The 14,098-nt window shown below is 40.1% G+C and overlaps 1 protein-coding gene across 3 annotated transcripts in view; it reads right to left on the bottom strand.

The window, feature by feature from the left end:
• strbp (spermatid perinuclear RNA binding protein) overlaps positions 1 to 14,098 on the bottom strand; it is a 37,786-nt gene that overhangs the window by 13,322 nt on the left and 10,366 nt on the right. For all 3 annotated transcript variants that reach the window (XM_085925932.1, XM_085925931.1, XM_085925933.1), the window contains exons 2-5: positions 12,829 to 12,895; positions 5,169 to 5,308; positions 270 to 511; positions 17 to 185 (exon numbers count right to left, since the gene is read on the bottom strand). In XM_085925932.1, the coding sequence (XP_085782058.1) occupies positions 17 to 185; positions 270 to 511; positions 5,169 to 5,171 (414 nt within the window). In that variant the 5' untranslated portion in view covers positions 5,172 to 5,308; positions 12,829 to 12,895. The remainder of the gene's footprint in view (positions 1 to 16; positions 186 to 269; positions 512 to 5,168; positions 5,309 to 12,828; positions 12,896 to 14,098) is intronic.

A 14,098-nucleotide genomic window follows, 5' to 3' on the forward strand; every position in this document is an offset into this window, starting at 1 on the left:
GTTTTTTTTTGCTCACCTCTAGTTGCCCGGGTAAGTTGTGACAGACCGAGTCCAAGAGCGTCTGTGTGGGTTTGTCGCTGCACAACAAGACCAGCTCCAGGTCCATGTCACCTTTTATGAGGAGGCCTTTCGCAACCAAGCCGATTCTCATCACTCCGCACAACACTCGACCGCTGCTGGACTCCCTTGAAGAAAGTTATTTTATGATATGATCAGAATTTTTTTTTTCCTTTGGATTCCAGTCGTTCTGCGGAAAATACGATCCTCACCGGTGGCCCTCGGCGGACCCTTCAGCTTCCTCGTCATCCTCGGCGGCATCCGCCGCTTGGCCGTGGAGTTGACCGAGTGCCTCCGAGCTCGCCTGATCCAGCCAGTCCGAGACGTGTTTGAGGGCGCACTCCACGTTGGACACCAACGTCTGAACCGCCACCAATTCGCAAGAGGTCGGGTAGATGGTGGAGTGCTTGGTCATGACGTGGCGATCGTCATTGCTGAAGGAACGAAAAGACCTCTGCGAAGGAAATATGGAGACGATCTTTTTACAAAAATCTTTTTTTCTTGGCGGATATTCACGACGATACGTCGTGACGACACCGCCAGCTGCCTGTCGTTCGTGGCAACATTACAAGCGGCGACTCAGATGTGGCCATTAAGTGATAACTAATCTAATTTCAGAGCAAGACCGACACAGCGGGGAAGTTAATTTGCTGTGCTTGATGTATGACCCTGTAATCATAATTACACTGCATTATAATCTATTATCTCAACATATGCTGTGATATACAAGATGCAAATGCTACACTCCCCCCCACACATGATTTTATATTAGATTATATTTAATACCTAGCAACAACTGTATTAACACGTTCACACGACAGAATATTATATTTTACAATTTATCTCCTTTTTTTTCTCCACAAATCCAACAATATCATATCTGTCGGCTCACACTCCGGTGAAGGAAAGTTCATTTTTTATCATTAAGGTTATCGCACAATGCTGGGGGGGGGGGCCCAGTTCAACACAGAAAGGGGGGCTGCTCTCGACATGCTCCAAAACACTGCTGCTTATCTCGCAGACACACGTTTCCCATTATTCTCCGCACTCGTATAAACACAGACACACACACACGTTGCCAGATAAAGCCATTATAACAGAATAGAGGATGAGCGCTGCACAATGAGCGAAGCCAGCCAGCCTATTTAGCGGCGTATGTAGAGTGTGACACCAACATCCAGGCTAAGTCTAATTCCTGGATTCTGCCAAGGACTCAATTGAGATTCTACAAATCTTTAGCAAGGAAAGACACATAAACTAATTTGAGATTGTAATAGAAGCTCAATAAATCGAGATAATGTTTTATGATTTGAACATAAAAACAGGAAGATCTGCTTACGCTGCGTAAACAATGCCCGTATACTTAATGAAGGCTTTAAGGGAGCATGAACTCTAATGAATTATTCCAAATATAATTATTCCCAAAGGAAATTTACCTTTAAATCTAATTTCAACTGGATTAGAAAAACTGTGAGTCACCGAAAACCCTTAATGGTCATTTTCAGGCCATCACTACATTATGTAGAACCTGACTATATTATTGCTGTTAAAAAAAATGATGTTGGCATCTTTTTTTTTTAAGTGCATGCTGACGAAAGTAGGAGAAAGCTAAAAAATTTAAATCAATACATTTCCTAATACTTAAGCGAAAAAAAAAATGTCTGCACACAAGCATTTCTGTATTTTTCCATGCATGTGCACCTTCTCAGAAGTGTTTAACAAACCAACAGCCACAAATTTAATGAGCTGCCTCTAATGGGATCTTCTGTGGCAATAAAGCACTTTGTGAGCTGGTGTCCGTGTCTGCTTGACCGTGGGGGTGGGGGGGGGGGGGGGGGGCTGGGGGGACCCAGCTGCTCCCATCGCCATGTAAATTAGAGTTGTTATGAGGGCCACCAGACAGGAATTGAGTCCGGACGACGAGAGAGGCGGTACCATCACAAGGAGCTACGCAAAGGGGTTTTAGAGGAAAGGTTGGATGTCAAGGTAACATTAAAAACAAGCAATTTAATCAAGTCTTGTGTGATGAAGCACCGGCGAGCGCTCTTGTGACCTCTTCGCATCTACAGCTAGTAAAAAGATTTTGTATGGTGTCGCTAAAGCTCATCCACGCAAGGATACGCACTCAATCTTGGAGATGACCGTCCTTGAACCCGCCTTCATTAACGCACCCGGCCACGCAATATGCTCGCCTTGTTTGAAGAGTGTATTACGACATCCGTAGTGACAACCGGGCCAAATGCGAGCATTTTCTCTCAGCGAGCACCTCATATCGACTTTCTCTAAGAAATCATTCTGAGCGATTTTTTTTCCTCCCCACAACGACAACAATCAATAGAGCCAGCCAACAATCAGATATTAAACCTGTTCAATTTTTGTTTGTTTGTTCCAATTCCAAACATTCTGAAATAATCCTAAACATTGCTGTATAAGCTAACAAATGACTGTTTTTAAATAAAATAGAATAAAATTGAATAATATGAAATAAAATTGAATAACAATAAATACAATGAAATAAAATGATTAATTTATTCATTTACTATTATTCATTATTATTAAATTCATTACATTTAATGACAATTTTTTTTTGCAAACAGTCCTGATTTTTTTTTTCTTCAAAAGTTATTGCTATAATGAAAGGAAGCTTCATCCTGTAATTAATTAGTGAATGAATTAATCAGTCCACAGTACAGGAGAGATGGAGAACATATTCTAAGGGGCTGGTTGGAAAAATCGGTGTCCCCTTGTTACTACATGCGTGTGCACATACAGTTGACAGCTGTGTGCTAACCACAAACACGTGACGCATTTGTTTATTGACGCGCACAATGACATGCTGTTATAGCACAGTGCTATTAGACTGCTCACACTTCACAATCACCCTCCATTTCACTTTAGCCCCGAAGCTCACTGGCTTGTCAGACAGTGTTAACACAATTTTCAACACAACAGACTAAAGTGCAATAAGTTCTTCGAAACGAGATATGTATGAATGAGGAAAATCACCAGAACAGTTCATGTTGAAATGTTGCCTATGCAGTTAAAAGTTTTAATATGACACTAGGTTGAACTTAAAATGACTTCATTCATTTTATGTTATCTACAAAGGAAAAATGTCAGAAAATTCAAACAACTTGGAAGACAAAAGAAATTAATGCAAGCCTCATTTGCATGAGATTATTATTTTTATTATTTTATTTATTAATAAAACATTTACCTTTATTTATTTATTTACAGATTTTTTTTTATTTGGTTAAAATACATTTCTCAGTGACCAACAGTCAATTGATTTGAATTTCTGTCTGTTGTGGAGAATATGTTAAGCAAATCAGCCATCATATTAAGACCACTTGTGTTTGAGTGTGTGTTTATAGCTAGACAAGATTTCTCATCCGCACTCACCTTTAATAAGTCATGCGGCTGGAGTGCATGTTGAGTGCGCACATAAGAGGCTACGGTGAACAAATATTGAAAGCCGAGGCAGACAGACAAATGGAAGGAGGAATGCTGACGGCAGTGAGTAAAAAGGAGACGCCGCAAAATGTTCATGTGAAAAAAAAAAAAAAAGGCTTTTTGTGACGAGGTTGACAGGTCATGCAAAACAGGGATTTCAGCACAAGAAGTGAAAAGACCTGGAAGTTCAAATGGCCTTATCAAGCCACGGAGCCCCCCCAAAAAAACTATTTTGCCGCTTCTTTGTTGCATTCGGCAGCCGAGGGGAGATTGCATGAAAAATTCATTCTGTGCACTCTCCGCCAGCCGCTTTTATTGCGCTTTCTTTTTCATCGTTAGCGCAAAAATAAGGTCGCGATAACTGACAATGGGAACTTTGTGTCCCTGCTGTGTTTTAGATGTAAATAGGACACCTCGACTAATTTGAGAGATTAACAACAACAGATCGATTCCATCTCATCATCGGTAAAATCCCTCCGAGCTTATTTTTGGAACGCTTTTACCACACAAGCTTAAAGTCAAACTGCGTATTTGCACAATGGATATGCTTTTTTTTTTTTTTTTGAACGTCTGTGCACTGACGAGTGTGGCGAGAATTAAAAGATTTACTCCTAAATTAAAACAAAAGCACCACTAAACGCGGATGAGAGGTCTACTTTAGTAGATGGACTAACAGTCACTGGCGGAGCTAGAGGGGGGGCTGCGGGGCACTGCCACCCCCCTTTCTAAATATGCTGGGACCTCCCCAGGTGTCAGGCCAGAAAATGGACTTTTGGCTATTTTCCGATGTTTCCGGGAACGTTTTCCACATTTCTGTCTGTCCCCTGTAGGAACATATATTGATTCTTCACTGTTTTTTGAAGTTTTTTTTTTTTTTTAACATTTGTAATATTTTTGTTGTTGTCATTTTGTGGATCCCTTGATTTATTCCTTGAATGGCTCCCGCAATCTCCTCAAGGTGCAACGTAACTTCGCCCCCAAAAAAAAGGCTGTTACTGTGATCTGATAATACTGTCGTTGTTTTTACAAATGGTGAAGCAGCATGTGGCTCATTAGCTGAAATTTGACAAAAAAATGTTCAAACATTATTTTGTTCAAAGTAATTGTGAATGTCAAGACTAATGCAGGCCTGCGTGTTCATTAAAAATAAAATCGACCAGCAAAGTCATTAAGGAAGATGCTTCATGTATCATGTGGTTGGAGGTGCCGACAACCTCGCCAAGGTCACGCGTATCATTTACCGCATCACCATAACTCAGGACTAATCACGTCGCTTCGTTTGCATGCGGCACACACACACACACACGTACACACGCGTGTGTGTCTCATTACCCTTGGTATTTTCCGACCTCAAACATGTGGCCCTGTTCTACAAAGTCCAACCTCAGCACCTTGGCTTGGTATCTGTCTATACATATCTCTCAATCATACTCTCCTTGACTCCTCCCCCTTTCACCTCTAAGCGCTGTACCCGAAAACCGCTCTCCCACCATTTTTTTTTTTCTCCTTTTAATAATTCATCTTCCGCTCTGCACGCCCTTAGGGAAAAGCTCCCGCCGTCACGGGCCGAGACCATTAATCAATCTCTTGTTTCTCTCCCTCTCACAATCCCACCTCCATTTTTTTGCTCACATCTTCTGCGGCAAAGTGTGCATTACCATGGTCGCCAGCTTCCTTGGGCCGGGGGGGGGTGGGGGGTTGCGGTGCAGAGGTGAGGTTACTGGTCAGGATGCCGCCGTCACAACGCTCCTCATGTGCTCCTCCGTCACTGTAGCCACCGCCCGATGAGAAGATGCCCCTGAGGGATGACAAGTTATTTCGTCAATTGGAGAAGATCTCATCTGTGTCGTTAAAAAAAAATATACGTGCGTGATATAAGGGCCCTTTTCACGTATGTTACAAACATGTGCTTGTTCTCAGGGAGTAGCTCACACTTAAGATTGACTCGTCCCTCTCAAGATTTATGTAACAGCTGCTCTCTTATTTCCATTTCAATAATCGAATTGATTGATATCATAATGTATTTTACCTTAGACGACAGTATCGTAATACCAATATCAAAAATGATATTTTATATAAAATATAAAACATGGCACAATCTAATAGGTGTGGTGAAAGATATTGATATCACATTTATTACCTTACACTGTACGGTATCATGATACCAGTATCAAAAATGATATTTTAAACATAAAACACGGCACAATCTAATAAGTGAGGTTGATATCACATTTATTGCATATTTACTGTGTGGTATCACGATACCAATATCAACAATTTTACATTTTCAAATAGCTCCTGTATTTTGCAATAAATCATCTCGTCATCCAGTCGTGACCACACTTATGTTCTAGTAAATCCATACTATCATTAAATATTGATATACTAATAGTTACAGTTACATTACAATATAAAATATACCACTATATCTCACTATACCAGCATTGAGACGTGCCCTAACGTTCCCGTATGTAAAATGTCGACGGGATCATCGCACAAGTAAATGAACGCTCTCGAGGTTTGACGGCGAACAGCAGTTGCCCGATTATGCAGGTGAGACAAAAGGGAGCGTTGAAACCAAATAGCTTCATCAACAAAAGCCTTCACTGCTTCAGCAGCTGCTTTGTAAAAGAAGACAAAAGACAAATTACAAGACTGACTTGCATCTCCATGAAAATGATCATTATGCATTTTATTTGGAACCACTGTCACCATAATTACAATATCGATTTTTTTTTCTTCTTCTTCCACACACATGGTAAATGAGCGAATGGGACTGATGATTATTAGGAAAAAGAAAAACCGTGGGGACGCATAGAGCAGCTAAACAAGAAAGAAGGGCAGATTCCATAATGAGCACAGACGGGAGAAAGGAAGCGTTTAAAGGGAGGCCAATTGGAAAAAGGGTGCAGAGGGGAACCATAAACAAGAGTGGCCGGTTCCTTATTTTCTCGCCAGCGGCAATCGCCCTCGATGCTTCGAGCCACTGGCCTGCAACACTGACAATTAGCTCCTTGACACATCTGGCAGCGACACTCTGTGCACTTGTGATTTGCCTGTTACACTGACACGGGGAACCTCTCGTCCATCATGGCTTGGCCTACAAACGTTGAATGCAGGTTACGTAATCAACTTGCCTTAAAAAAAAAACAAGGAGGAGGGGCCTAATTTCACCATTGCAGCCAAACAAGGTTTTGACGTGAGAGTGAAGTACGCAAGGACAAAAACTATTTGAGGAACCTTCAAATTTGACCGACATCAAACTTTTTGTTGAAATGTTGGACAAAAACACACTTGGTCCTTGGTAAAACCTGCTCGTATTGTAAACAGAAAAATAAAATAAAATACAAATGAAAGTGACTTGCTAGAATGGGATATCTACGACTGGGTAAAAAATGAAAACAGTTAAATTACTAGTGGTATCGATACTTGGTATCGGTTAGAAAAACTGATATCCATGGTATCATCCATTTAAAAAACACCATATAAAAAAAACAAAATGTACTGTTGCCCACTGGGCCTGGCACCATTGGGAGGGGGAACCATGTTCCAACAAGCAAGGGTTCAAGTTTCTTTCACACAATCATCTTCTCGCCACTCTCTTTCCACTTTTTTTTTTCACACATCATTAGTGTGTGTTTGTGTATGTTGTTTTTTTTTTCTCAAGAGAAGGAGAAAACCGAGAGAAGCCCTCGGTCATTAACCCCGGTGACGGAAATTGTACGTACACATAGATGTGCACATGGGATAAACAAAGCCATTTTTTTTCCCCAAGCGTCAACATCGTCATCATCACTTCAATTTGCTTTGAATATATTTCTAAGGGCGAGTAAGTCGCCTGTCGTGTCCTTCCTATCAGTTGGTCATTAAATCCGGTTTTCCCTACAGGGATGAAAGGAATCAGGCGGGGGGATAACGGGAGGGACTGGAAGTGATTTAAAGATGACGGAGAGATAGTGTGGGAGAATTGCTGATATGGCTCTGAACGGCAATTTACACCTTTCTCTTCTGATAACCATCAAAAGGGATGAAGAGACAAGGAGGAGGGAAGCCACAGCGAGTGTTAATTAGTGGCGACGGAACTGATTTGGAGTAGGTAAACAAATGGTAAAGTTGGATTATTACTGGCTGGTTTGAGGATATCTTCAACAAAACAAAACAAGAAATAATAATAAAACAATATTTAAAAAAATGTCCCCCCCCCCCCCCCCTGCTGTTAGAAGTGAAAATGTGGAAGAAAAAACCCCCAGAAAATATCCAAAAGTCTAGCCTGGACCTGGAGAATTAAATTCCGGGGGATAAAAGTGCCCTCGCGGGCCCCCTCTAGCTCCGGCAGTGCCTGGTTTACTGGCAAACATGCACAAGTGTGCGATAATGACTTGGACAAACACACAAATAATGAAAGTTGAGAGCAGGTGGCGCTCTCGACAAACTCAATTGATGCAGGATCACGTTTTCCAGTTGCTCCTCTCTTACCGCGTGTGAAAATAATGAAAGTGAAAATGTGTTTGCTCAGCTTTGCTGGATGAGGGTGAGACAGGAGGACAGACAGGTGCTCTCCTACCTGAGAGCTTATTTGGAGGCTTTTTTGCCATTAACATCCATCACAGTCCATCTGACCATTCTACTCGACTCATTTCGTGCATGATCCCTAAATGCCGACATATGAGAGCCATCCTTTTAGAGTCCGGACTGTGTTCCACTAAAATTGGGATACGAGTAAAAAGGTTTTGCACCACTTTAGCACCTGCAAGCAGGCAAAATATTTGTGACTTATGCTTAAAGAGGTTTGAAGACAGGTTTTCCCTAAAGTGGACCTCCCATACTAGTAATTGATGACCCCTGCCTGAGACATAATGGATATTTCATGAGTACGCACAAATCATTTTTTTTTTTTAAACTTAAGTCCAACTTCAGCCAAACAAAATCAATAAGGGCACATTAGTGGCCACTGTGGATATTTGAGGAATAACACTGTCACCAACTGTGCATATGTTTTATTTATTTTAGCATTCGTCGACTGTAACTCACTCTTGACTGGGTCCAGCCGCAGGCCAACAGAGGTCAGTCCAGTATTGATGAGTTGGCAAAAAAAAAATGCTGATGGCGCTTTCGGGGAAGGGAGATAACATTGACAGAGGAGTGTAACTCTGTCTTCTTGATTATTGAAATGGAGATGGTGTGCATGCAGATACCCTGCTGAGAGTGGATCCTAACAGTCAGGGTGATCGGACACATTAGCTGAATAACAAAAAAGAGGCTCTTCAAGTGTACCTATAGAATCGTGCGGTTGCACACATGCGCATTGCTGGGATCCTGCTGTGTTGATTTCAGCAGGACCAGATGGCATTTTCTGAGCTGCCAAGGCCCCGTAGTCTTTACTGTCCATGTATATAGAGCAAGTGTGTTTACTTGCATGTTAGTCATAAAAAATTTTTTATTGTAGACTGGAAAACATTTTTGGAGAGGCCAATGTTACTGAGTGCCATAATATTATATCCAAGTGGTCTTTGGACTGGTTCTCTGATCCATTGACACTTAGTAGCTTAATCCTGCTTGAAAGGCTTTTTAGTGCTAAGCTCGCGTTAGCCAAAACAACACAAAGCTGTCCACGGCCCCACAACCCTGCCTTTGCATGTTTGACTGTCTTTGTTTTTTTATTAAACAAAGACCCTCAAATAATTAAGGAGGCCCACAAGCTGAGGTGTTGTGGAAACACAAACATCTTCACTCCTCACATTTTACCGCTTCAGTCTAAATCAAATGTAAAGAATAATAATAGATTGTGTATATATATATATATATATATATATGACAAAAATAGAGTTTCATCCAATTTCTATGGCACCAGACCTCATTGGAGCCACAAGAGAGCTGGAGGCTTTCCCATTTGGCAAGAAGGCAGGGTACACAGTGGACTGGTTGCCAGCCAATCACACGACACTTAAAAGAGGCATTCACGCTCACATTTACACCTACGGGCAGTTTAAAGTCTTGAAATGACAGGCATGGTTTTGGTACGCGAGAGGCAGGCCCGAGAAGCCGGAGAAAGCTCATGTGCGTAAATCTGAGAAGTGACAAGCCACACAACCACACCTGCTTTGTGTGGAAAAAAAATGTACATTAAAATACAATTAAGGAAAATATCATAATACAACAATAATCAATAAAGCCCAAAAAGTAATCATCTAATTTATATACTTCTTAAATATATACTGCAATTTTTTGTGTCCATTAAGAGATTTAAAAATAAAATGCATGTTTGGGGGGCAAAAAATATTCATCTAATTTTTCTACCTCTTAAATATATACTGCATTTTTTTTGTCCATTAAGAGATTAAAAAAAAATGTATGTTTGGGGAAAAATAATAGAATACATTTTAGGAAGAACACGGTGCGTATACAGTAGATTACAAAGCCCTGCCAGTTGAAATAAAAAGGAAAATCACGACAGTGAGGGTTGTCCAGATGCGAACTAATTCCCTAATGGGGGTTTTACTCCACAACACTCAAAAGCAGGCTGGCGAGCACACATCCACGTCACTGTAAGGTATCCCGGTGTTTCGTTCTCATGAATAAAAGCAGATGAGCAGATAATAAAAGCAAAGGGTGCTTTGACTCCATTGTAGAAATGGATTTTCTTAAATCACTCTTATTTTGTATTTTCCACTGTTGGTTATTGAGAAGCTAATTTGAAAAAATAAATCGATCTAAATTATTTATTGGGTTGATTTTTTGACTATTTATTATTGAGAACAGGGGCATATGTATACTCAAGTTAGTTGTTGTTGGTTTTTTTATTTTCCCAGCAAGCGAGGCTCAATTTAAGGTAGTGTGCTCCACAAAGCCATTTCATTAAAGACTTCCTGTCTTGCTCTTCAACTGGGGAAAAGATGGGAAGACTGATTGTGGTTTTCGGGGTGCACTGAATGTATTCAAAGTCTAGCCTGGCAACACTGTGTGAATATTATTCATGTTTATTCTTCCAAAGGTTAAATTAGCACAATCTTTGGTCATGAGTGCAACCATACAATCAGGTAAAAAAAAAAAAAAAAAAAATCAGCCTCCTTCCTTAAGTCATCTTCGAAAAGATGGCAGGAAAATAGCACTTCTGATCCTCGAGTGTGGCGTTGTGGGACAAAGGAAGCATCAAATTGCAAATGCGCACGGGACGATGAAGGGAAAAGGCAGACAGTAAGCGAGTCAGCTTCATTCAACTTTTTCCCTTGGGATTGGTCACCATGACTACGGAAGCTTTTTTTTTTTTTCAGCTGAGCACAGCACAATGAGAGAGGGCGCTGAGATACTGTCATACATATCAGCATATTAATAAGACAGCGACCTGAAAAGGGCCATTTGAAATAAATATTTAGCAGTGACTTCAGACAGAAATGCTTTGTGACTTCTAATGGAAAGCGACGAGAACAAACGGTACCGAGCGACTTTATCGTCTCGTCTTACAACACAATAAGGCTTCATCTATATTTTAAAAGCTATGGAAAAAGCTGACAATAGGCTGAGAATAGTGAATGCCTGACTTAATGGCAAATGGGGGCTTTGGAGCAGCGGCGCTTTTTCCGTGCTAACAAGCCGGGCCTTCGGCACCTGCGTCTTAATCTGACTCGATCCAATTCTTAATGGCAGCAGTATCACGTCGGGGTCACAGAAACCAAAAATACAACACTCAGATCACTACAAAAGTGTGTTGCAAGAAATGTTGCTACATTAAATTGACATGGCTGCACCTGCAGACTGGGATCCAAAAACAAACAAAAAAATTGATTCTGAAAATCTTTTTCCACTATTGAGAACAGTGAGTCAAAAACTAAATTTAAAAATGACATGATGAGACTGCGGGGAATAAATAAATACAATTTAATGGAAGAAATATTTGATTTTTCAGCAGTAAATACACTTAACGTAGCTTGATAGGTGCTGCTGTTTTGGTTAGCAACAGAGTTCAATTAGGATTGTGGGAGGAGTTTATTATTATCATTTGATATTATTTGGGAGGAGGCAACACTTAGCCATTAATTGAGACATGGTGTCGGATTTAAAGACAGTTTGGCTCGATTTATTTTTCAAAATGTGCAAAATATGAGAGTTCAAGTCATGTTTGGCACAGTAAACAGATGCAGGTTTTCCTAACAATGTTTGCAAGAAGTCAGGCAAACTTTAATGATCATGAATTATTTATAGAATTTTAAGGCGCGTGCGTATTTGTGTGTGTCAACGGAAGGGATGCTCGCTCGCTCGCTCGCTCGCTGCTGCTGCTGCGCTCGCCGGCAAAGTCACAGCTTTTTTTTCAAGGACACTGCGGCGAAGAGGAAAGAAAAAGCCAGAGAAGAAATGACAAAGAAGTATCAACTCAAGTGGAGAGACAAAAGCATTTAGTGAAGACCAAGGACGAAATAAGCAATCCAAGCATGGCGAGAAAAGAAAGAATCACACTTAGTGCAACTCCCTTTCCATGAAAGTGAAGCTTCACTTCCTTTCCTTCCTAATTGGTGTCCAGACCAAACTGAAGAGTACAGCTGAGTAAAAATCTTAAATCCCAACTTAAAAGCAGCAGTCGCCGCCCACACATGAAACGAGGCGGCGTCTGGTTCACTACCAAGGAATCGGCTAAACCTCTGCAGTAATCAATTATTTACACATAAACACGCACAAGCAGACCAACAAACACCCCCACTGAGATGAGAGTGGGGAAAGTAGCTTGAAAGCTGCTTACCATCTACCCAATGAAGACTTCAAATGATTTACAAAACACACCCAAGATGACTTTTGGAATAATAAATAACAATAAGAAAGTGATGGTTTAGTTATTTTAGGAGGTGAGGTTTGGTTGGAAGCTCAAAGCAGGTTAGAGATCACAGAGGAGAACGAAAATCTTTGTTGGGATCCAAATTTCACACTTAGGTAAAGACTTCATGTACTTGTGAGTGTGTGTGTGTGTGTGAAAACAGTGCTTGACTTCTCCCCCAAGCTGTCAATTTGAAATTTGCTAATTATTCTCCATTAGTGGGAAATTTAGCATATCATTTTCTAGAATGATTCTGTGTTATATTCTCTTGGATCCTTCTATTTGAATTTTGGATTGAAATCAGAAACACAAGCGCAAACATGCATGTTATCATTCAATCGGTGGGTCTTGGACTCAACAGGGGTGAGAGAAAAAAGAAGAAAAAAAAAATTCCACAACAGGGCAAGTCTTGTTTTCGGGATGTCTAGACTTTAGCAATGATGACACATTGACAAATTCTTACAAAACATTGAAAACTGTGGATACATGACAAAATGTTTGATAGTCTTCCTCACCCCCAACTGTCCTCCACTCTTGTTTTTGGACCACTTTCCCTCTGGACTCAGGTTCAGGTTTTGGTATCTATGGACAAAGAATAGGTAATCACATATAATGGAATAGAGTTGTGCAATTAATCGTAATTCTATTCCGATAATTGGCATAATGGTAAAAAAAAAAAAAAGACGTAAATGCCAAAACACCAAACAATACTTGAATTTAGATATTCTCATCTTTTTAGATTTTATGATAACTCATTTTAGAAATGTTGTTTGGTCCCAAGAAATAATTATGGTGTTTCATTTGGACCTCATTTCTATTGTCACCTTTCCTGTACACCAATTACAGTGTAGAGAGGTCAATGTTAAAAAAAAAAAGAAAAGAAAAGAAAAAAAAAAACCAGCATAAACTTGATGTATTAGACTTTTAAAAATAAAACGACAATCATCATTAGTCAGGACACAATTTACTAATTACAATAATAGCGGCAAAATTGAAAATATATGTCCAATATGGCAACAACGAAATATTGCAATATTTTCTATTTGACTAACCGATATTGCTCATTTCTAATTTTGTGTGCCTCCCAACTTGGCAGTGATCGTGACAAGTGCAAGGAACACACAAACATGCACAAACACGAAACTCACACAAATGCGCGTGTGTGTGTGTGTGTGGTGTGTTATTTCAAGCATTCACACTTTGTTAAGAGCTGCATGTCTAACGTGGGTGTAGGTTGGGCAATTATTATTATGGCCAGTTCAACTGGTTTCCAGTCATCAGTTGTGCTTTTTTTTTTATTTTTTTATAAACATTCTCGCTTAGCGCTCACTAAAAACTAATTTGGCCAATTCATTTTCCCATATTTGAATAGTGTTTGTGTGTTTATTTGGATTCTATTTACACAGCTACAATTACCCCTTCAAATGGTTCTTGTGATTTAAAAACAACAACAAGAGCGGGATGATTCAGTTTGTCAAACTAATTACATGCTAATGGCATAACTGCCAGAGGCGTGAGTATTTTTAAAAAAAGGGGAAGCTGTCAACAAAAGAAATGCTTGAGAAAATACCTTTTCAAACATTGGCTAGACATTTGGTTTTATTTACAGACACTTCCTTGTTCGCTTACAATCAATGACAAAAGAGCAGATGTTTTGTTGGATATGTCAAACATGTTTAATATTTAATATGATCACACCTAAGCCATTTCCAACCTTTTTATCCGGAATATTTCACCCTAAACACACCTCAGACTAAAGTACAACCTTATCAGGGGACAAGATCT

This window comes from Syngnathus leptorhynchus, chromosome 12 (genome assembly GCF_054491065.1).
Source record: "Syngnathus leptorhynchus isolate UIUO chromosome 12, UIUO_Slep, whole genome shotgun sequence".
Lineage (NCBI taxonomy): Eukaryota > Metazoa > Chordata > Actinopteri > Syngnathiformes > Syngnathidae > Syngnathus > Syngnathus leptorhynchus.